The sequence below is a fragment of the Brachycentrus maculatus genome, unplaced genomic scaffold, assembly GCF_059751285.1.
Source record: "Brachycentrus maculatus isolate JH-2025_06_01 unplaced genomic scaffold, ASM5975128v1 h1tg000705l, whole genome shotgun sequence".
Taxonomy (NCBI): Eukaryota; Metazoa; Arthropoda; class Insecta; order Trichoptera; family Brachycentridae; genus Brachycentrus; species Brachycentrus maculatus.
This window is the reverse complement of record NW_028281436.1, coordinates 51,699-72,500: the sequence shown is the minus strand read 5'-3', so window position 1 is coordinate 72,500 and position 20,802 is coordinate 51,699. Positions and strand designations below refer to the sequence as shown.

Here is a 20,802-nt window from a genome sequence, read left to right as displayed (position 1 = left end):
GTTGGTCACCTGGGTTGTGGTGTACTTGTTGAAGTTATTTTCAGCTCCTGAAAAAAAAAACAGTTCACAATAAGAGCCAACTGATAACTGAAATGATCGTCAGTGTATTTCATTTTAAAAATGGTAGTTTATAAAATACAATTTTTAAACTTTATAAAATTAAATAACTTTGTTATAACCACTTTTTTATTATGAAATTTAACCTACCAGTTTCGACAAGACACTTGTCATCATCAAGGTTTATTTTAATTCAAAAACATTAAAATACTCTCACCAAAAAAACTTCTTGTTATTTTTATTATTCATTGAATAGCAACCCCAAATAACAAGGCTCTTGTCGAAACCGGTAGGTTAAATTGTTTTATTATATAAGTGGTTATAACAAAGTTATTTCATTTTGTATAATGTCTCAAGTTTATAATCAAGTTTATAAAATGTGCCACAAAGTATCTGCGGAAAACATTCAAGGAAATCCATTTTGTTTTTTGCTGTTACAATATAACAAAACAGGCGTCGGAAGACCCCAAAAGAGATGGTCCTACGACATAGTCGCTGTGGGGGTAGAAACTAGCTGTAAGCAGCATCCGACAGAAGGAAACGCATTTTTAAAAGCTCGTTTCGTAGTTGTGTTGTGAACAAAAAAGGTGTTGGAAGACCCCAAAAGAGATAGTCCGACGCATGGTCGCTGTGGGGGGTTGAAACTGGCAGAGGGCTCATGAAGAAGAAGAAGAAGAAGAATTTTATAAAACAGGTCTGCTTTAAATTTCAACTGCAAAACTCTCTCGTGTTAAAAATGGATTTATCATTTCATATTTTAAGAGTTACAAGAAGAAGAAAATGAGTTATCTCATATCTTAGTGAAAAGAAGCTCATGTTTTGAATATTGAAAGCATTTACTTTGTGGATCGTATTGTAATATTATTTTGAGAAATAAAAAGACTGTTTTTTTATCCACTCACTTAATAAGTCAAAAATTAAACCCTGAAGAGGGCAACAGGTCGTTACCGAAACTAGTTGGTTATTAATAAAAATGTGAGTGGGTCAAAAAACAAAGTCTTTTTATTTCTCAAAATAATATAAAAGAAGCTCAACTGAAAATCAATTCGATCTTACCGGCCTGAATCTTGTCCCAAACGATCCTGACGAAATCGTCTCTGTTGTGGGTGCTCTGCATGTGGTAGAAGCCGAGAGCGTGCAAGAACTCGTGGATGATGGTTCCATGACGGAAGCATCCGGATCCAGGGTTGGCGTACTGCAGATTGAGGGTTTGAGCTCCTCCTGTCATACCGACGTTGGAATAGCATCCAGAGTTGGAACCCTAGAAAAATCCAATTATGCTATATTGCGAATCCAATTATGCTATATATACTGAAAATCCAATTATGCTTTATATACTATATTAATGACGCACTTCTTGAAAATTTGGTGGGGGTTTTACAATTTCGATTTTATTAAGATTGGCTGTGACAGGGATATTGAAAGCTTTTAAATGTAAATTCACAGTAAAATCGGAAACAATTATGTTTCACCTTTTCTGTAATTTTCACAGCTAAGTTCATTTATAATATAATATTATAAAAGAAAAATAGCTTTCCAAGAGAATGTCTGTTAGGGAGCCTAGATTTTGCTGTATCAAATGCGATGGAAAACAGCTTTTAAATACTTTATGGAAAACCATATCACAAAATTACAATAATAATTATTTTTTTAATGTTCACCATGTTCTTGCTATTATCTTTCATTCGGGAAAATCGTTATTATTATTTTAATACTTCAATGAAGTCTGGGTGCGTTTTTTAAAAATTTCAATTAACACTTTGTTTTTTGTACTAGGTGATTAAAAATCTAGTTATCAAAATAAATTATTATCATTAATGGCTAGACGGTGAAGGCCATTGGTAAAATTTGGAAACCAAAAGACACAGAATGCCGAATGAAAGATGACTTGCTATCTATGCACAGTATAGGCGTTTGTGCACTACACGGAATTTTACTGTCCGGCAGTCCGGTTTTTTCAAATAAAAGCGACTACGACAGTTAAGCGTGATCGCGCATTGTGATCACGCACCGATGGAGCGCACCGATGCGGATAAAGGCGGACAAGTGCACAAGACAATTATCCGTTTTTTCACGCTAACTGGACTGCCGGACAGTAAAATTCCGTGTAGTGCACAAGCGTTCTAAAGAGCTATAGCTTCTCCTGATGAATTCTCAATTATATTCTCAATAATAAACTTACCACAACATTGATATAATTAGCGTTGGCAGTCGTCCTTTTGACGAACCTCACGCAGGAGGCAGCAGCTATAGCGGCAATACCGTTCTCAATGGCAGTCACTTGAGTTGCACCTGATAAAAAAGAATATTGGCATAAATTAATGTCTTATAGTCAACGTATATTCCCACGTTCAAAGAAAAAGTCATCGTTACGAGCCGCCTTTGGCATTGTCGGCTTATCAGCAAAGCGGTGCTGCTGTGAGCGGAAGGTCGATTCCATATTTTTATTATTGAGGAAGGTCGATTCTATGTTTTTGGAGTTGGTACATTATATTTGTGAGGTTCATCAATATCCTATCTTGGGCATATTCAGTTCAAGGGGAATGGTGGATACGATTGAAAGGAACTTTTTTATTTTATTTAATATAGTTACTAAAGTTTTTAAAAAAAAAAATTTAATTCATTTTCTAAACATTTCTACATACAATCTTAAAATTAAAAACGTGGTACTCTCCAATAAAGAGACTGAGCTCTTGTGCTTGGAGAGGGACTTGTTAGTTATGTTTGTTGGTAATACAATTTATTTTTGTTGAAATTATTATTTTATGGTTTTTTGTGTTTTATTTTCTTTCTTAGATTAAATTAGATAAGAAGAAATAATTCCATAAAGAGTTATTATCGTTCCATTACCACGCCTTATTAAAAATTCGCCACACATACAGTCCAATCGCTCCAAGCATTGAGTTTAAGCTACTATTATAAATTTTTACTAGCATTAATCAGTCATGATAAAGAAGCAGTTAGCTTCGAAACCGGTAGACATTTTAGTTAAGTTATAATTAAATATTTATAGCTATTTTAAAACTATAAAATTTAAATTATAAAATGGAAAATCACAAAGTTAGTGCTTCAAATATAAACTATATAATCTTTTTGTGTTTTTCTGTGGTTATCTGTTAAATTGGCTTTATTATATGTATATACATTACTTTAATATTTTATATGATATGTGTTGCTGTTATTAATTAAATAAATAAAAAAAAAAATTATTAGACTTACTGAAGGCAGTACTGATGGTGTAGTATACAATTTTGTTGGTCCACAGTCTGTTTGTGTTCAGAATGGCGTTTCTGGATCCAGCATAGTCATCAACGAAGCCGTCAATCTGTTCCGGGGTCAACACGATGTCTCCTTCGAACTTGCCGCTCCTCTCCCACTCATTCTGGAGCTCGGCCAATTCTGGAGTTATGGGCTCTGAAAATTAAAATTATGATTTAAATAAATAAAACCAATTTATTTTTATTTGAGGAATTTTATCATACGAGGGTCATACATAAAATCGTCCATTTTCAGTTGTGCATGTTTTCGGAATGCCCAGATGTACTATATCCCAGCAAAAGCGGCATATTTTTAACTTAATATTTACCCGCTACAGGGCAGAAAGTGTTGTTTTTGAATTTTGATTATTTTCAATTATAGGAGTTTTTTACCATATTATTTTTTTGACATTTTTTTGACATAGAACATCTGGCGTTTCTCATATATGTGATATAATCTAGAATTCAAACCTCACATAAGAGTTTCTGCTCAAAAAATGCGTCTTCTTATCACCAATATATGTCACTAGTAAAAATTCTAGTGATTCTTGTACAATGTTTCAAAATTAGATCATATTTATATATAGAACTTCCAAGAGTTTGAGAAGTGTGGCTGTCAATCATGGCTAGAATTGGTGAATGTTACACGTGTGTAAAGTGATCACTCAAACCAGGCTTTGACGGTTGTAAGCCCCGTAAATTTCCCAGACTTCCATATTCTTCTTCATCTATGTTGAAATGTCAAAAAAATAATATGATACAATAGTAATTTCGCATGAAAATCTCTCGAGCTTAAAGTCATAAAAAGCTCGATTTTCTGTTTGATTCCACTACACTATCACATAAACAACACACTTGGACCTGCCACCCACCCCGACGCGCCCGCCCATCCCAGCCGCCCACACACAGACGCTACTTAATTATAAGTTAGTTAAGTGTAATAATAAGTTAAGCTTGTACAATAGTAATTTATTATTAGATTAAAACCAATATTTTTAGCTTTCCCACTTTTTTTATTTGACCAGCGACCGGGTTTCGTCGTTACCGACATCATCAGACTGGTGAGAAGCTATACAAATTGTTATGTTAGATATGAAAGAAGGCAGGAGTTGATAACCATGATTTGATATGATTTTATTGAAAAATTAATTTAATTTCAATAAAATTATATCAAATCATGGTTATCAACTCCTGCCTTCTTTTATATATAACATAACAATTTGTATAGCCTCTCACCAGTCTGAAAATGTCGGTAACGACGAAACCCGGTCGCTGATCAAATAAAAAAAGTTGAAAAGCTAAAAATATTGGTTTTAATCTAATAATAAATTAAAAATGCAATTCCATTACGAAGTGTCAGTGCATAATATAAATGTACAATAGTATTCTTAGGCACTTTGTAAGTATTCCTAGGGGTAATGTGATGTAAGTATGTTATATTGATATAAGTACACATAACGCTCACTCCTTTCAAGAACGTCATAAATCAAAAAACTTGATTTTTCAGGGGAACGTTTTTAAAGATTAAAAATATAACGCAATGTATTAAAAATATATATCAAGCCACTTATTGAAGTTTTTGATGTGCAACAAATCTTTTTAGGTAAAACCTGAAGGTTTTTTCTCCATTTGAAAAATATTTAATATATTTAAAAAAATAATTAAAAAATACTTTTCATCAAAATTAAAAAAACAACATTTTCTGCCCTGTAGCGGGTAAATATTAAGTTAAAAATATGCCTCTTTTGCTGAGATATAGTATATTTTCTGAGCATTCCGAAAACATGCACAACTGAAAATTGTCAATTTTTGATTTATGACGTTCTTGAAAGGAGTGAGCGATAAGTATATTCACTACCTGAGTAAAATTAAGAATTAAAATCATACACCTAAGTAACTTCACTGCTAACTTAGAATCAATGAAATGTATAAACTCAAGCCCCTAACGAGATCGCGAGTGTTTTTGCCTAGAATTTTCACTCATGAATTACATGAAATTATAGAAACTTTAAACATAAAGGGTAAATCCACTCACGAGTAGGCATAGGCTATGGAACTTAAAAAGTTGAAGCCTAAGTAGGGTCATGATAAGCGGTGTTGCATAAGCCGTAGCTAGATTTCAGAGTCACTTGGACGTTAGGTAATTAAAAAAAAATCTATTTGATCTGATCCTATGTGAACTGGGTGCGATTTTATGAATTACGTCATAAATTATTAAATAAATTAAAATTAATTATATGATAATAACGTCAAGAGATTATTTTTCTTGGTTTCGGTCACTTCGATGATCGATCACTGATAATTCTGTCAAAATAAGACCAAATTTATCACCAAAATAACACCAGAATTATCTTTATATATATCTTGATCACTTAATTGTTTAAAAATATTATTAATTTGTTTTTATACTAATTTTATAATTAAAAAAATCCATAATCAAGAATATTATCTCATTATCTACAAAATAATACCCAGATAATTTATAAATAGAAAAAATAACATTTTGATGTATTTTATACAAATTCAAAAAACGAAAAAAAGGTTGAGAAAACCATTTTTTTAAAAATATTTATTTATTACTTGCCTTTAAAGCATATTTAATTTATTTAAAAAAAATTAAACACTTGAATATACCACTTAATGAGTTTGATTTATATATATACGACTAGTTAAGAAAACTTACAGATGTTTTCATCTTCTGGTAAAAATTAAAACATCTGAAAGTTTTAATTTTTACCAGGAGATGAAAACATCTGTTAGTTTTCGAAACTGGTCGTATATATATCGCTCACTCCTTTCAAGAACGTCATAAATCAAAAATCGTCGATTTTCAGTTGTGCATGTTTTCGGAATGCCCAGAAAATGTACTATATCCCAGCAAAAGTGGCATATTTTTAACATGATATTTACCCGCTACAGGGCAGAAAGTGTTGTTTTTGCATTTTGAAGAAAATGTATTGTTTTATTATTTTTTTAAATAAACTAAATATTTTTCAAATGGAGAAAAAAACCTTCAGGTTTTACCTAAAAAGATCTGTTGCGCAGTAAAAAATTCAATAAGTGGCTTGATATTTATTTTTAATATATTTTATTGTATTCTTGAAATTTAAAAACAATCTCCTGAAAAATAGACTTTTTTTATATATGACTCTAGTTGTTATGTAAGATAATTAAACATAAATCAGAGGTAAAATAAATATGAACGGACAAATATTAGTGAAGTCTTATTAGTGAATTCATGTTTTTACCTTTGTTAGTAAACGTCGGCGTTATAAATTAAACGAGCTGTTTTTTTTACCGTTGATAAGTTTTCAGAATAATTTGAGCAGTTACTGTATCAAATTTGTGCTGTTGTAAAGTGTGGGAGCGTTGGCTAGCGTTTTTGTCTAGAATTTTCACTCCTGAATTACTTGAAATTGTAGTTATTTATTGATTTGGCGTTTAATTTGTATAACTCCATTTTTATTTGTGTATTAATTTTAAATGAAACACAGATTTTTTGAGTCTACTAAGTTGTATTTTATTAACATAAAACACATAAAAAATTATATTTTGACAATTGTTTCGCCTAGTTAGGGCATTACCAAACATTCGTTTAACAATTGTCACAATATAATATTTATGTGTTTTTTGTTAATAAAATACAACTTAGTAGACTCAAAAAATCTGTGTTTGATTTAAAATTAATACATAAATTGAAATTATAGTAACTTTAAAAATAAAGATCAAATCCTCTCGCGAGTAAGCATTGGCTATAAAACTTAAAAAACTGAGTAGGGTTACGATAAGCGGTGTTGCATAAGCCGTAGCTAGATTTCAGAGTCACTTGTACGTTGAGTAATTAAAAAGAAGCGTAGGAACGTGGAAAAAGGTTTATGATGAATGAAATAGAGGCATTTAAAATGTGCCTTTACAGGAGAATGCTGCGTATCTTATGGACTAATCGAGTGCCCAACGAAAGGATTCTTAAAATAATGTGTAAAGATAGAGAACTTCTAACTGCTGTCAAAAGATGAAAAGCCACATACTTCGGCCACATATTCCATGGAGAAAAATATGCCCTTCTACAGCTTTTAGTAGAGGGAAAGGTACAGGACAGACGGGGCTTGGGGCGTAAAGAACATCATGGCACAAAAATCTTGGACAGTTATTGGAATACCGAAGCAGCAACCCTCATTAAGCTGGCCCAAGATCGTGTAGAGTTTAAGATTTAAGAAGATGGTCGCCAATCTCCTATAGGAGTGGCATAAGAAGAATAAAAACCACACAAATAAAAATAAAATATGGAACAAATGCAAAATCAAGGAATGGGTAAATGATTGAGAGTTAATTCTATGAAAATTGTTAAATACATAGTTTATATTCTTGATTTTTTCTCTCATTTTGGTGTGTATGTATATTAGGAAGAATGGATAAAAAAAAATAAAAAATGTTTAAAAAAAAAAACCACCGAAAAGACACACAAAGTGGCTTGGTAGGTCTCTGCAAAAAATATTTTAAAGATGTTTTTAATTGTTCGTTAAATAAATGTTTAAAATAAATATCAATAAAAATTAAAAAAAAATATTGTTTCAAAGCAACATTCGTGATTCTCATCGATCATTTCAGCTTTTCAATTTCATGTTTTCGTAAGTATACGTACCCTCGTATGATCCATCGACAGACTTCTGCAAAAACTCCCTGAATCTGTTGACTTCCCAGTTGGTTTTGGTCACCCCACCGAAAACCGCCGCCACTCCCAACACAAGGAACAAGAACACTTTCAACCCAAGCATTTTAGAATCTGAAAATCAAAAAAAATATCGATAAATTTTAAAAATAAAATAAATTGCGAACTCTCATATTCATGAGCAAAACGACGTACGATAGACGATTGACTGGTAAAATAAGTAAAGAATGCAAGGCTGAAAATTAAGAAAGATTTAGCGAGTATAGAACGGTATAAATGAGTGAATATAAACAAATTTATGAGGAGAGTTTAGTTGGAAACAGCTGCAGAAAAAGACTCTCTGCCTATCCCTTCGGAGACACGAATTGATTGTTAGTTAGTTAGAAGTGGATTACTCGTATTTGTTTGATGATATGCAGATGTCGCAAGTGAATTTCCTAATCCTGATTCATAAATTGAGCGTTTTTGTGTTAGCAAAAAGAGTGAATATGTATATGCATATATATGTATATATATATATATATATATATATATATATATATATATATATATATATATATATATATATATATATATATATATATATATATATATATATATGTATATATATATATATATATATATATATATATATATATATATATATATATATATATATATATATATATATATTTATATATTTATATATATATATATATATATATATATATATATATATATATATATATATATATATATATATATATATATATATATATATATATATATATATATATATATATATATATAAATATATATATATATATATATATATATATATATATATATATATATATATATATATATATATATATATATATATATATATTTATATACATTTATATATTTATATATATATATATATATATATATATATATATATATATATAAATATATATATATATATATATATATATATATATATATATATATATATATATATATATATATATATATATATATATATATATATTATATATATATATATATATATATATATATATATAAATATATATATATATATATATATATATATATATACATATATATATATATATATATATATATATATATATATATATATATATATATATATATATATACATATATATATATATATATATATATATATATATATATATATATATATATATATATACATATAAATATTTATATATTTATATATATTTATTTCTTTACGGAATTGCTGCCTTTTACAAAAAAATAACATAGAAATTAAGATAAATTACATAGAAAATGATAATAAACGTATAAAATAAAAAATAAAAATAAAAAGTACAAATAATGCACAAACAAAAATTGGTTAAAAAAGATTTTTTTTTATAAATTAGTGAAGCTAATAGTCACCATAAAATTCATAGCAAGCGATCCAAAAAGTGCTCTATAAATTTTGACTTAAAAACATTAATTGATGTATTAAAAATATCAATTTATCAAATATAAATGCAAATACATATTTAAAATTATCAAATATATATACAATACATAATCACAGTAAAATTAAAGTCGAGAGCACACTTACCTTAGCTGAAGATTACTATACAGTGTAATATTCGGATAAATCCCATTATTTATATAAAATCACTCAAGTTTATCTCAATTTGTGCAAACGCCGATAGTGTATACAGATAGTGTTCTAGCCTTAGATTGAATGAGTGAGCGCTTACGCAATAGTCGATATCTTTTTTAGTTCATCGCCTGAATAAAATATTGGCATCTGAAAGAAAACTCATGAAACAAGGTGTAAGAGCGATAGTGGGAATTCGACTGAAGGTTTAAACCTGAAACGCTGAAAATACATATATCTAGTAGAATTTGTATCGATTGTTGCACGGTATGGTCGATAATCCATAAACTATTCGAAGCATTGGTCTGTATGTTCCCGATAGTTACCTAAGACAGCGTCGGCATAGATTCTTTCACATTCTTATATATTGCTCACTCCTTTCAACAACATCATATTACAAAATCGTCAATTTTCAGTTTTGCATGTTTTAGGAGTGCCCAGAAAATGTACTATATGCCAGCAAAAGCGGCATATTTTAACTTAATATTTACCCGCTACAGGGCAGAAAGGGTTGCTTTTGCATTTTGAAGAAATGGTATTGTTTTATTATTTTTTAAATATACTAAATTTTTTTAAATGGAGAAAAAATATTCAGATTTTTCCTAAAAAAAACTGTTGCACAGTAAATAGTTCATTAAGTGGCTTGATATTTATATTTAATACAATTTATTATTTTCTTGAACTTTAAAAACGATCTCCTGAATGTGACATTGTTGAAAGGAGTGAGCGATATAGGACCAACCTGCTGATGGTTATGCCTGTAGGAAGAGCTACCGCTATGTTGAACAATATCTCATTAGATGTTGATCTATTCCATGCGTCTGAAGGAGTGAAGTTGGATTCTTCTACACCTTTAGCAATGGTATTTTTGCTTATTTTTGTTAATTAAGTTTTCTGTCGTCACCAGGACTAATTCCGACACGTTGTCCAATCACCTCGTTGTTGTTGGCTGTAACGTAACTAGTACCTACCCTACCTTACTAAGTAGTACCAGCTTACCTTACCATGTAACATTCACCATTTCTACCCATGATTGAGAATTATCTTTTTTTTTGTATGTTACATAAAGTATATGCCATATGAACTTTAGACAGTTTTCACTTCACCTCAAGGTTTGAAATAAAAATAAATCAGAAACAAATCAAAAATCTTGGTAATTTATAAACTCGAATACTTTATTGCATAAAAATTAAGCTAGTACATGTAACAAAATATAAAAAAGGCAACAACTACAAAATAATTACTAAATCATAGAAAAAATATATTTTGGATTTTCAGGTTTATAACTTAGGTAAACAGTAAGCTTTGTCGAGAAATCAATAATACTTCACGACATCTACTAGAATTTTTACCAAACCAAACAATTCAAGTAGGTGACGACATGTTTTGCTGAATTTTGGAATTAGCAAGTATACAATCTCTGCAGTTTTCTGATGTCGCCAGCGCTCATGCCAACACGCTGACCAATAGTCGCGGTTGTGGCCTGCAAAAAAGAATTAAAAAAATTAGCTTACAATTTGTGATGAAGAGACTTGAAACAAAAGTACAACCAATCGGTTTTTAGAGTGTAGATTTTTGTATAATCCTTGGTGAACCTTAATAGTGAAAAGATAATCATCTTTTTTAGAATATTTTCTCTCCTTTCAAGAACGTCATATCACTCCATTCAAGAACGTCATAAATCAAAAAACTTGATTTTTCAGGAGAACGTTTTAAAGTTCAAAAATAAAATACAATGTATTCAAAATAAATATCAAGCCACTTATTGAACTTTTTTCTGTGCAACAGATCTTTTTAGGTAAAACCTGAATGGTTTTTCTCCATTTGAAAAATATTTAGTATATTTGAAAAAATAATTCAACAATTCCTTTTCTTCAAAATGCTAAAACAACACTTTCTGCCCTGTAGCGGGTAAATATTAAGTAAAAAATATGCCATTTTGGTGGGATATAGTAAATTTTCTGGGCATTCCGAAAACGCAAAATTGAAAATCGACGATTTTTGATTTATGAAGTTCTTGAAAGGAGTGAGTGATATAGTCGTTGCCAAAAATCACCATTGCTTAATGTTCCTGTCTGGAAAGACTGGGGTGTGAGTAACAGCGCCAAGATAAAGTTTGTCAGAAGTTTGGTTCACTCCATTTTTCTCTATGATGCTGAAGCATGGACCACAAAAACAGCAGAAAGGAGAAAAATTTACGATTTTGAAATGTGGTATTGGAGGTGCATGCGCCAACGAGTCCATTCGTCAGGAGTTACACTTGGATGGCTTGACTCTGGGCAGTGTCTGTACATGACGGATTCTTCAGTTCTTTGGACACTTCATGGCAATGAGGATAACCTGGAACGACTGGTTGTGATCGGTGGCCTAGAGGGAAAGAGAGGAACAGGAAGATCCCCACACGATGGACCTATCAAGTTAAGGCAGCAGCAGGCACCTCGGTTGTTGGAGCGCTACGTGCAGCGCAGTCAAAGGATAACTGGAGAAGAGTCACTGCTTCGACAAAGGTCACAACCCTCAGTAATAAGGAGTAAGATGGAGAAGAAACATATGGTAAAGTAATAAGTACCTTTAGTGGAACGATAGTTTTGGTGCCATCAATGCTGAATGCGTACTCTGAATAGTGCAACACACTTCCATAGTCGTATATTACGTCGAAGTTGGTCACCTGAGATGTGGTGTACTTATTGAAGTTGTGTTCCGCTCCTGAAAAAATAGTTCAATTTAAGAGGCAACAAGTAAACGTAGATGTTAGCAGTGTATTTCAATTTTACTTCTATTTATTTTGAGCCTCTTGGGAATCGAACACGGGACCTCTAGCATGTTAGTCTAGCACGTTAATAACTGTGGAGGTGGACAAACTACACTATGGCAATTTTTCAGTCTAATATTTCTTTAATATGACCCTGGACTGTTACCTGAAGCGGAGGGCTGATCACCTTTCCTTCGTGTATTTAAGATCAAAATAACACTGTTTTTATGCTATGGAGTGCCCTTTGCATCATTGGGTGCAGAAAATGGTTAAAAGAAGAAGTTTTTCATTTTGGAAATGGTAGTTTATGAAATCTCTTTTGTTTTTCGTTGTTTCTTGTTACAAAATAACTTTAAAAACTTGATTACTGATTACTTGATAAACTTGTTACAAAAAGAGTTTGTTTGTTGTTTTTTGTTGTGTTGTGAACAAAAGGGGCGTCAAAGATACCAGAAAAAATGAAGATACCAGGAAAATAAAAAAAGGAGAGGATATCATGGATCGCGTGGCATAATTCAAATGGTAATGGGCAGGATATATAGCAAGACCTCGGAGAACAAAAAGGTGTCGGAAGACCCCAAAAGATATGGTCCGACCACATAGCGCTGTGGGGGTAAAAACTGGCTGCAAGCAGCAACCAACCGAAGGAAATGGAAAGATATAGAACAGGCCTATGGCAGTAGAAGACAGAGGGCTCATGAAGAAGAATAAGAAGTTTATAAAGAAGGTCTGCTTCATATTTTAACTACAAATTTCTCTCGTGATAAATATCTAAAATTACATCCAATTTATATCGAAAGAGTTACATGAATAAGAAAAAGAGTCAACTCATGTCAAAAGAAAGCTCAATTGAAATTATGACAATTCAATACATATGAAAATAAATCGGGTCTTACCAGCCTGAATCTTGCCCCAAACAATCCTGACAAATTCGTCTCTGTTGTGGGTGCTCTGCATGTGATAGAAGCCGAGAGCGTGCAAGAACTCGTGGATGATGGTTCCATGACGGAAGCAGCCAGATCCAGGGGTGGCGTACTGTAGATTGAGGGTCTGAGCTCCTCCTACCATACCGACGCTTGAATAGCACCCAGAATTGGAACCCTGAAACAAATCATAATTAAAGTATAATGCGAAAACCATTTTTGATACCTCGATTTCAAAGCTGCTATAATAATATAATAATAATAATAATAAAAATAAACAAATAATAATAGTAAAAAAAAATAAAAATTGTATTAACATGTTAGTATTTGGCTCAACACAGGCCATGCCTAAAGAGCCGTAATACATATAGTAAATGTATCCATGAAATAAATATGTATCTATGAATATATCTATGTATCTATGAAATAAATAAAAAAATATATTTATATATTTTATTATTTATTTATTTAATTCTTAGTGAAACTTATAGGCGAAAATATTCACAAGAATTGTAGACAAGCATGACATATTTAAATCTATTTAATTATTTATTGTAAAACCAACAGAATATTTAACAAAAATAACATAATACAATAAAAATTCAAAAAATAACGTTTCAGTTACAGGTTTTCACTTGAGTAATCCAAAAATAAAAATAAACTCTCATGTACATAAAAGTAGAAGTAAATAATAAACTTACATTAAATATTTTTATCAAATAATAGAAATTTTCTTTATCAACTAGTCAAATAGACATCAACAATATTTCTCTTAAACGTATTGAAAGAAACATTATTGATGTTTATTTCATTAAGCATTACATTGGACATATCGCAGGCTCGATTTAAAAATGAATTTGGTTGGACTTGGTGTGCATTTTAGGGATTTTAAATATTTTTTTCTAGTCTAGTCTAGTCAGTGTTATAGTGATGACAATGATCGTTCATAAACAGTGGCGTGCGTATTATATAGATGCATAAGCAGTGCCTACTCCAAGATAATGAAAAAAACTGCGTTAGTAATGGATATACGCTTGCTAAAACTAAACACTGAAGTTTTTTTTAAACATTTTTCTAAATCCCTTAATTTATGCCATCAAAATCCTTTGTTAATAAATAAATAATAACTTTAAATATAAACTAGCTTCGTTAATATATTATTTGAATGTTTTAAAAATGCGTTTGACTGCTGTGGGATCTAGACAGTTTGACCAGCCAATCCGACGCTGTACCCAAACAAAAGTAACCCTTTGACAAAACTTTTATTTTTTGTCCAAAAATAAGCAATTTATGATATAATATTACAAAATCAGTATTATTATAAGTTTTTTTAATATGTAAAAATGTTTTCGCTGTTATATTTCACCCCGAGAAGAACTGTGTTCTGTGGTAAGTTTTTTTCTATAAATTATCGAATCAAATTTGTTTTCTTAAAAGACACAGAATGCCGGATGCCGGTCACTTGATACATGTGAGAAATTTAGCTTCTCTTAATGAATTTTCAGTAACATTTGTATGTAAACTCACCACAATGTTGATATAATTAGGGTTGGCAGTTGTCCTTTTGACGAACTTCACGCAGGAAGCAGCAGCTATAGCGGCAATACCGTTCTGAATGGCGGTGACTTGAGTTGCACCTGAAAAAAGAAAATTGGCATGAAAAAACATATACAATGCATATTTCCGCGTCCAAAGAAAAAGTCTTTGCTACGAGCCGCCATTGGAACCATCGGCTTATCAGCGAAGTATAATAATGCTATTGGAAGTGGCTGGGTATTGGAGAAGGTCGATTCCATATTTTTGTAGTTGGTACTTTAAATCTGTGAGGTTAATTTATTTCCTGTTTTGGGCATTTTCAGTTTAAAGGGAATCGTAGATACGATTGGAAGGAGCAAATAATTCCATAAGGTGCCATGACCACTTCTTTTAAATCAAAATTTGCCCTTAAATTTAAGCAAGGTTTCGTTTAGGTCAGGTTTTTATCGTGCTAAGGTAAGGTTAGTCTTAGGTACGTAGCGTGCATAGAAAATTAACTAGGGTAAGTAGTAGAGGTAGGTACTAAGGTAAGCTAGGCACTACTAATTAAGTTATGGTAGGAACTGGTTGCGTTTTTATGTAACGTGATTAATTTAGGATAGGCACTGCTTCTCTGCCTATATCGCTCACTCCTTTCAACAACGTCATATGTTAAAAATCGTCAATTGTCAGTTGCGCATGTTTTTAGAATGCCCAGAAAATGTACTATATCCCAGCAACACTGGCATATTTTTTACTTTATATTTATCCGCTACAGGACAGAAGGTGTTGTTTTTGCATTTTGAGGAAAAGGTATTGTTTAACTATTTTTTTAAATATACTTTAAATTTTTCAAATGGAGAAAAAGCCTTTAGGTTTTACCTTAAAAGATCTGTTGCACCGTAAAAAGTTCAATAAGTGGCTTGATATTTATTTTTAATACATTTCATTGTATTCTTAAACTTTAAAAATAATCTGAGAAATCAAGTTTTTTGATATATGACGTTGTTGAAAGGAGTGAGCCATATGTAATGCACGCCCCTGGGTATGGTAAGGTTAGGTAACAGAAACTTTAGACTTCATTCTGCTTAGCACCAACATAATTTGACTTACTGAAGGCAGAACTGATTGTGTAGTATACAATTTTGTTGGTCCACAGTCTGTTTGTGTTCAGAATGGCGTTTCTGGATTCAGCATAGTCATCAACGAAGCCGTCAATCTGTTCCGGGGTCAACACGATGTCTCCTTCGAACTTGCCGCTCCTCTCCCACTCATTCTGGAGCTCGGCCAATTCTGGAGTTATTGGCTCTGAAAATCAAGACCTTGACAATTGCCATAAAACATATAAAAACATATAACAATACTGGAAATAAGGCGCTCATGAAGCTACCCCTACACTGTAGCGCTAAAATGTGTTTAAATATAAAAAAAATGGATTGAAATGTAAACCAATGGATTCTATTAGACCGAACTTCGAATAAAAGTCGAATAAAATGAAACACTTGTGATAAACCAATTAATGAGTTTTATTCTATCAAACACTTTTTATGATATTAAGCTTCGAAAACTAACAGATGTTTTCATACACAGGTGAAAATTAAAGCAGTTAGAATTTTCAACTGTAGATGAAAACATCTGTTAGTTTTAGAAAATAGTCGTGTTAATAAAATATTACTCTTTTTTTATAACTAAACATTTGAAATTAACCACTTAAGGTTAATTTCAAATGTTTAGTTTAAAAAAAGGGTGTAAATATTTTTATTTTTTATTTTTTATTTAAATTTTACTTGGTTAATACCATTGTTTTTAAAATCTAGTGTGACACGTGTTTCGATACATTCCTGATCATTTAAAAACACCTTTCACGTATACGCTGTTTGAAAACAATGCGGAATGTATCAAAACACGTGTCACAATAGATTTTTAAGAAAAAGTGGTCAACTAAGTTAAATGTATGATGAAATCATATTTACAACATTTTGAGTGTGTCCAAATACTTGTTCACAAAATCTGGATTATCTCCAATTACAGGAGTTATTTACATCTCACCAATAGATGTCTCTAGTGAAGTTCAAGTGATTCAAGAACAAGGTTTCTAAATTGGTTCATATATATAGAACTTCCAAGAATTTGAGTAGTGTGGTTGTCAATAATAGGTAGAATTGGTGAATGTTACACGTGTGTAAAGTGATCACTTAAACCAGCCTATGACGGTCGTCAGCCCCGTAAATGCCCAGACTTCCATATTCTTCTTCATCTTTGATGAGATGTCAAAAAATAAAAATTAAATAATATGAAATCATATACTTAACTTAGTTGACGTCGATGTAATAAGATAAGCGTGCCTTTTTTAAAACTGACAAGTTTTTTGATACTAGTTTTATAGTCCCCCATAGAGATGAAATAAGGAGTTCAAGCATTCGTGTACGCCTGGGTGTAACTGACATCAATAGTAAGTTGGAAGAAAGTCAATTGAGATGGTATGGGCACATAAGACGTAGAGAACCTGAACATATTATAAACCAGGCGATCGCCATGGATCTTCCTCGAAAGACATCTAGAGGCAGGCCAAAAAATGGATGCTACAGAAAGATAACATGATTCAAAAGCATCACCTAGGTGACGTTGTATATGATAGAAGGACCTACAACCTGAGGATGAGGAGAGCTGACCACAACAGTCTAAAAAGACTATAACTTGGGATTGAACAAAGAAGAACAAGAATATAAGTTTTTTAGTACCATTTTTACAGTTACTGTTTCGAAACTTTATTATTCATTATTTTCAATCGTTTTAGCTTTTCAATTTCTTGTTTTTGTATGTTTATTTATTTGACCTTTGAAATGTATACGTACCCTCGTATGATCCATCGACAGACTTCTGCAAGAACTCCCTGAACCGGTCGACTTGCCAGTTGGTTTTGGTTACCCCACCGAAAACTGCTGCCACTCCCAACACAAGGAACAAGAACACTTTCAATCCAAACATTTCGGAATCTAAAAACGAAGTAAATACAGAGATATTTTAAAAAGAAAATGAATTGCGAACTCTCAAAACAACGTTTGAGAGTTCGCAATTCATTTTAGATGTTTGACTGGAAACATTTTTTTTATGGGAATTGCATTTATTATTTACCTTGCTTATATTGTACAAGGTAAATAGGTAACAACTTTGTCCGCCTCCGTAGTGCAATGGTCGGCACGCTCCCAGGGGGTTAAATAATTATAACTGATTTTTTCAATCTTATATTTATTCAATATTACCCTGGACCAGAAGCGGAGGGCTTATCACCTTTCCTTCATGTGTAAACTATCAAGATAACACTGCGTTTATATGATGCAGTGCCAGTATACGGGTTTCAAGATATAGGTAACAATAAGTAAAGAATGCAAGGCTGAGATAAGCATTATCGGTAGAATTAAGAAAGGTGTGTTCAGATGGTTTGGGCTTGTGAATGGAATGAGTGAGTGTGTAACAGTAAAAAAATATGAATGTAGATAGAAATAGTAGCAGAGGAAGACTCTCTGCCTACTCCTGAGGGGAAGCGACGTGATTTTTAGTAAGTTAAAAGTGAATTAAATATTTGATAAGAAACAGATGTTGGAAAGTGAATCTAATGTAGGTGATTTTCTGTTAGTTCGTTAAGTTCATATATCGTAGTCATACAGAAGAAAGTGACCAAGTGCATTTTTTTACAAAAACGTGATCATTGATCATTGATCGTGACTATTTGATATCTTATAAGCTTAATATTGAGATTTTAAACTTGGAAGTATAATATACTAGTTAAAAATGACATTATCTTATATAAAAATACACTATCGAACACACTAATAAGGAAACATAAAGTCTTAATAATAAAATTAAATAACAAATATTAAGCTCTGGTAAATACTCGTCTCCTTTACACGCTATCAGCGAGCAGCGAGAGAGGGTGAAACACAACGTTTAAATTTATCCATTATAACATGGAGAAGAAATGCTGAGAAAGTACAGACTTCAAGGTGGATAACAATATATTAAACCAATAATTTCAAAATAATTGGCTAACATGTGAAGCCGCGGAATGGGAGAGAACATGGCATAGTTTGCATTATGTACAAATACTGCAAATATAGATTTTTGCCTAGTACCTCTTTGACGCACGCTAAGCTTAATTTGATTTAGGAGATCAGGGCTGTCCAATATTATTAAGAATTTTATATAGCAGGACCAAATCAGTAATTTTCCTCCATCACTAAGATTAATTAATTTTAGCCGCGTCATTATGCAATTGTAATCTAACTAATCAATGGGGATACTATGTTTAAAATTAATGTATTTATGAAACATGTGTTGTACTCTTGCTGCTCTGTAAATATATATGTATGTATATATATATATATGTATATATATATATATATATATATATATATATATATATATATATATATATATATATATATATATATATATATATATATATATATATATATATATATATATATATATATATATATATATATATATATATATATATATATATATATATATATATATATATATATATATATATATATATATATATATATATATATATATATATATATATATATATACATATATACATTAGCACAGTAAAATGATTGTTAAAAGCACACTTACCTCAACTAAAGAACACTTTACTGTATGATATTCGGAAAAATCCTATTCTTTATATATAAATTCATTCAAGTTTATCTCAATTTGTGCAAATACCGATAGTGTACTCAGATAGTGTTCTAGCATTGGATCGAGTTACTAAGGGCTTTCGTAATATTCGATATCTCTTTCAGTTCATCGCCCTGAAAAATATGGGCATCTGAAAGAGGACGTTAGAGAGATAGTGGGAATGCATCGACTGAAGGTTTAAACCTGAAAGGCTGAAAATATAACTAGAAGGATAAGGGTAAAGGTCCTCCCCTAAAAGTTACATTTCCAATATTGCAAATTTGTTCTGTTTACTGTATTTTATCGAAATCTTAATTAAAATTTTGACAAAACGTGACCAATCCTGTGTTAAACCAATATGAAATCATTAAATCGCACCAAAACGTAACAATTTTACAAGCTAAAATTCCTGATTACTGAAAATCATTTAGGTACATAATGGAAATGTAACGTTTTGGTGAAGACTTCCGCAAGTAAGAGAGTGTTATTTGGAATTTTCAATTCAAGTTCACAAGAAAACTTCAAATGTATATAATTTATTTTACAACATTATCTCATCAATAGATGTCTCTAGTGAAGTTCTAGTGATTCAAGAACAACGTTTCGAAATTGGTTCATGTACATATAGAATTTGAGTAGTGTGGTTGTCAATAATGGGTAAAATTGGTGAATGTTACACGTGTGTAAAGTGATCACGTAAACCAGCCTATGACGGTCTTCAGCCCCGTAAATGTCTTCTTCTTCACCTTTGGTAAGATGAAAAAAAAAATTGTTAAAACACCCAGACAGTGTCTGGGTTCAATGTCCTATACACCGAATGCAAAACCTCGGCAATGATTTCGCGAACCACATCGATATCTGGAATATGTCACTTCTTGTCTATAAAGCGATAATAATTACAATATTTCAGGCTAATGCATAATTCCTTGGTTTTTATATGTTCATCCTTGTTTAGATAATTACTTTTCGAACCAATAATGTACATAAAACAATAAATAATAATAAAACCCTTATCCGCACCCCAATGGTGCATAGGGCACTGCGTCATATAAACGCAGTGTTATCTTGATCGTTTACACATGAAGGAAAGGTGATCAGCCCTCCGCTTCAGGTACCAGTCATGGGTAATATCGAATAGTTATGAATAGGTAATATTTAATAATGGTAAAATTGATAATATTGAACCAGTCCAGGGTAATATTGAATAAATATGACAGTGAAAACATCACTTATATTTATTTTACCCCCCTTGAGAATCGAACCCGGGACCTCCAGAACGGTAGCCGAACGAGCTGACCATTACACTACGGAGG

General features: G+C 31.3%; 2 protein-coding genes across 2 annotated transcripts in view; both read right to left on the bottom strand.

Annotated features, from left to right (window-relative positions):
- Positions 1–8,093, bottom strand: part of LOC148300506 (zinc metalloproteinase nas-4-like) — a 9,241-nt gene extending 1,148 nt beyond the window's left edge. Inside the window, exons 1-5 of the mRNA XM_088274676.1 lie at positions 7,957–8,093; positions 3,277–3,471; positions 2,240–2,349; positions 1,114–1,318; positions 1–47 (exon numbers count right to left, since the gene is read on the bottom strand). The exon at positions 1–47 is cut by the window's left edge and continues 90 nt beyond it. Of these exons, the coding sequence (XP_088130802.1) occupies positions 1–47; positions 1,114–1,318; positions 2,240–2,349; positions 3,277–3,471; positions 7,957–8,089 (690 nt within the window). The 5' untranslated portion in view covers positions 8,090–8,093. The remainder of the gene's footprint in view (positions 48–1,113; positions 1,319–2,239; positions 2,350–3,276; positions 3,472–7,956) is intronic.
- A 2,673-nt stretch (positions 8,094–10,766) lies between these two features.
- On the bottom strand, positions 10,767–17,823 carry LOC148300505 (zinc metalloproteinase nas-4-like). Its single transcript, XM_088274675.1, has 6 exons — positions 17,656–17,823; positions 15,914–16,108; positions 14,813–14,922; positions 13,259–13,463; positions 12,180–12,316; positions 10,767–11,093 (listed from the first exon to the last, which is right to left on the bottom strand). The coding sequence occupies exons 1-6, from the start codon at positions 17,786–17,788 to the stop codon at positions 11,013–11,015; spliced, it is 861 nt and encodes a 286-aa protein (XP_088130801.1). The 5' UTR covers positions 17,789–17,823; the 3' UTR covers positions 10,767–11,012.
- Between the last annotated feature and the right edge of the window lie 2,979 nt (positions 17,824–20,802).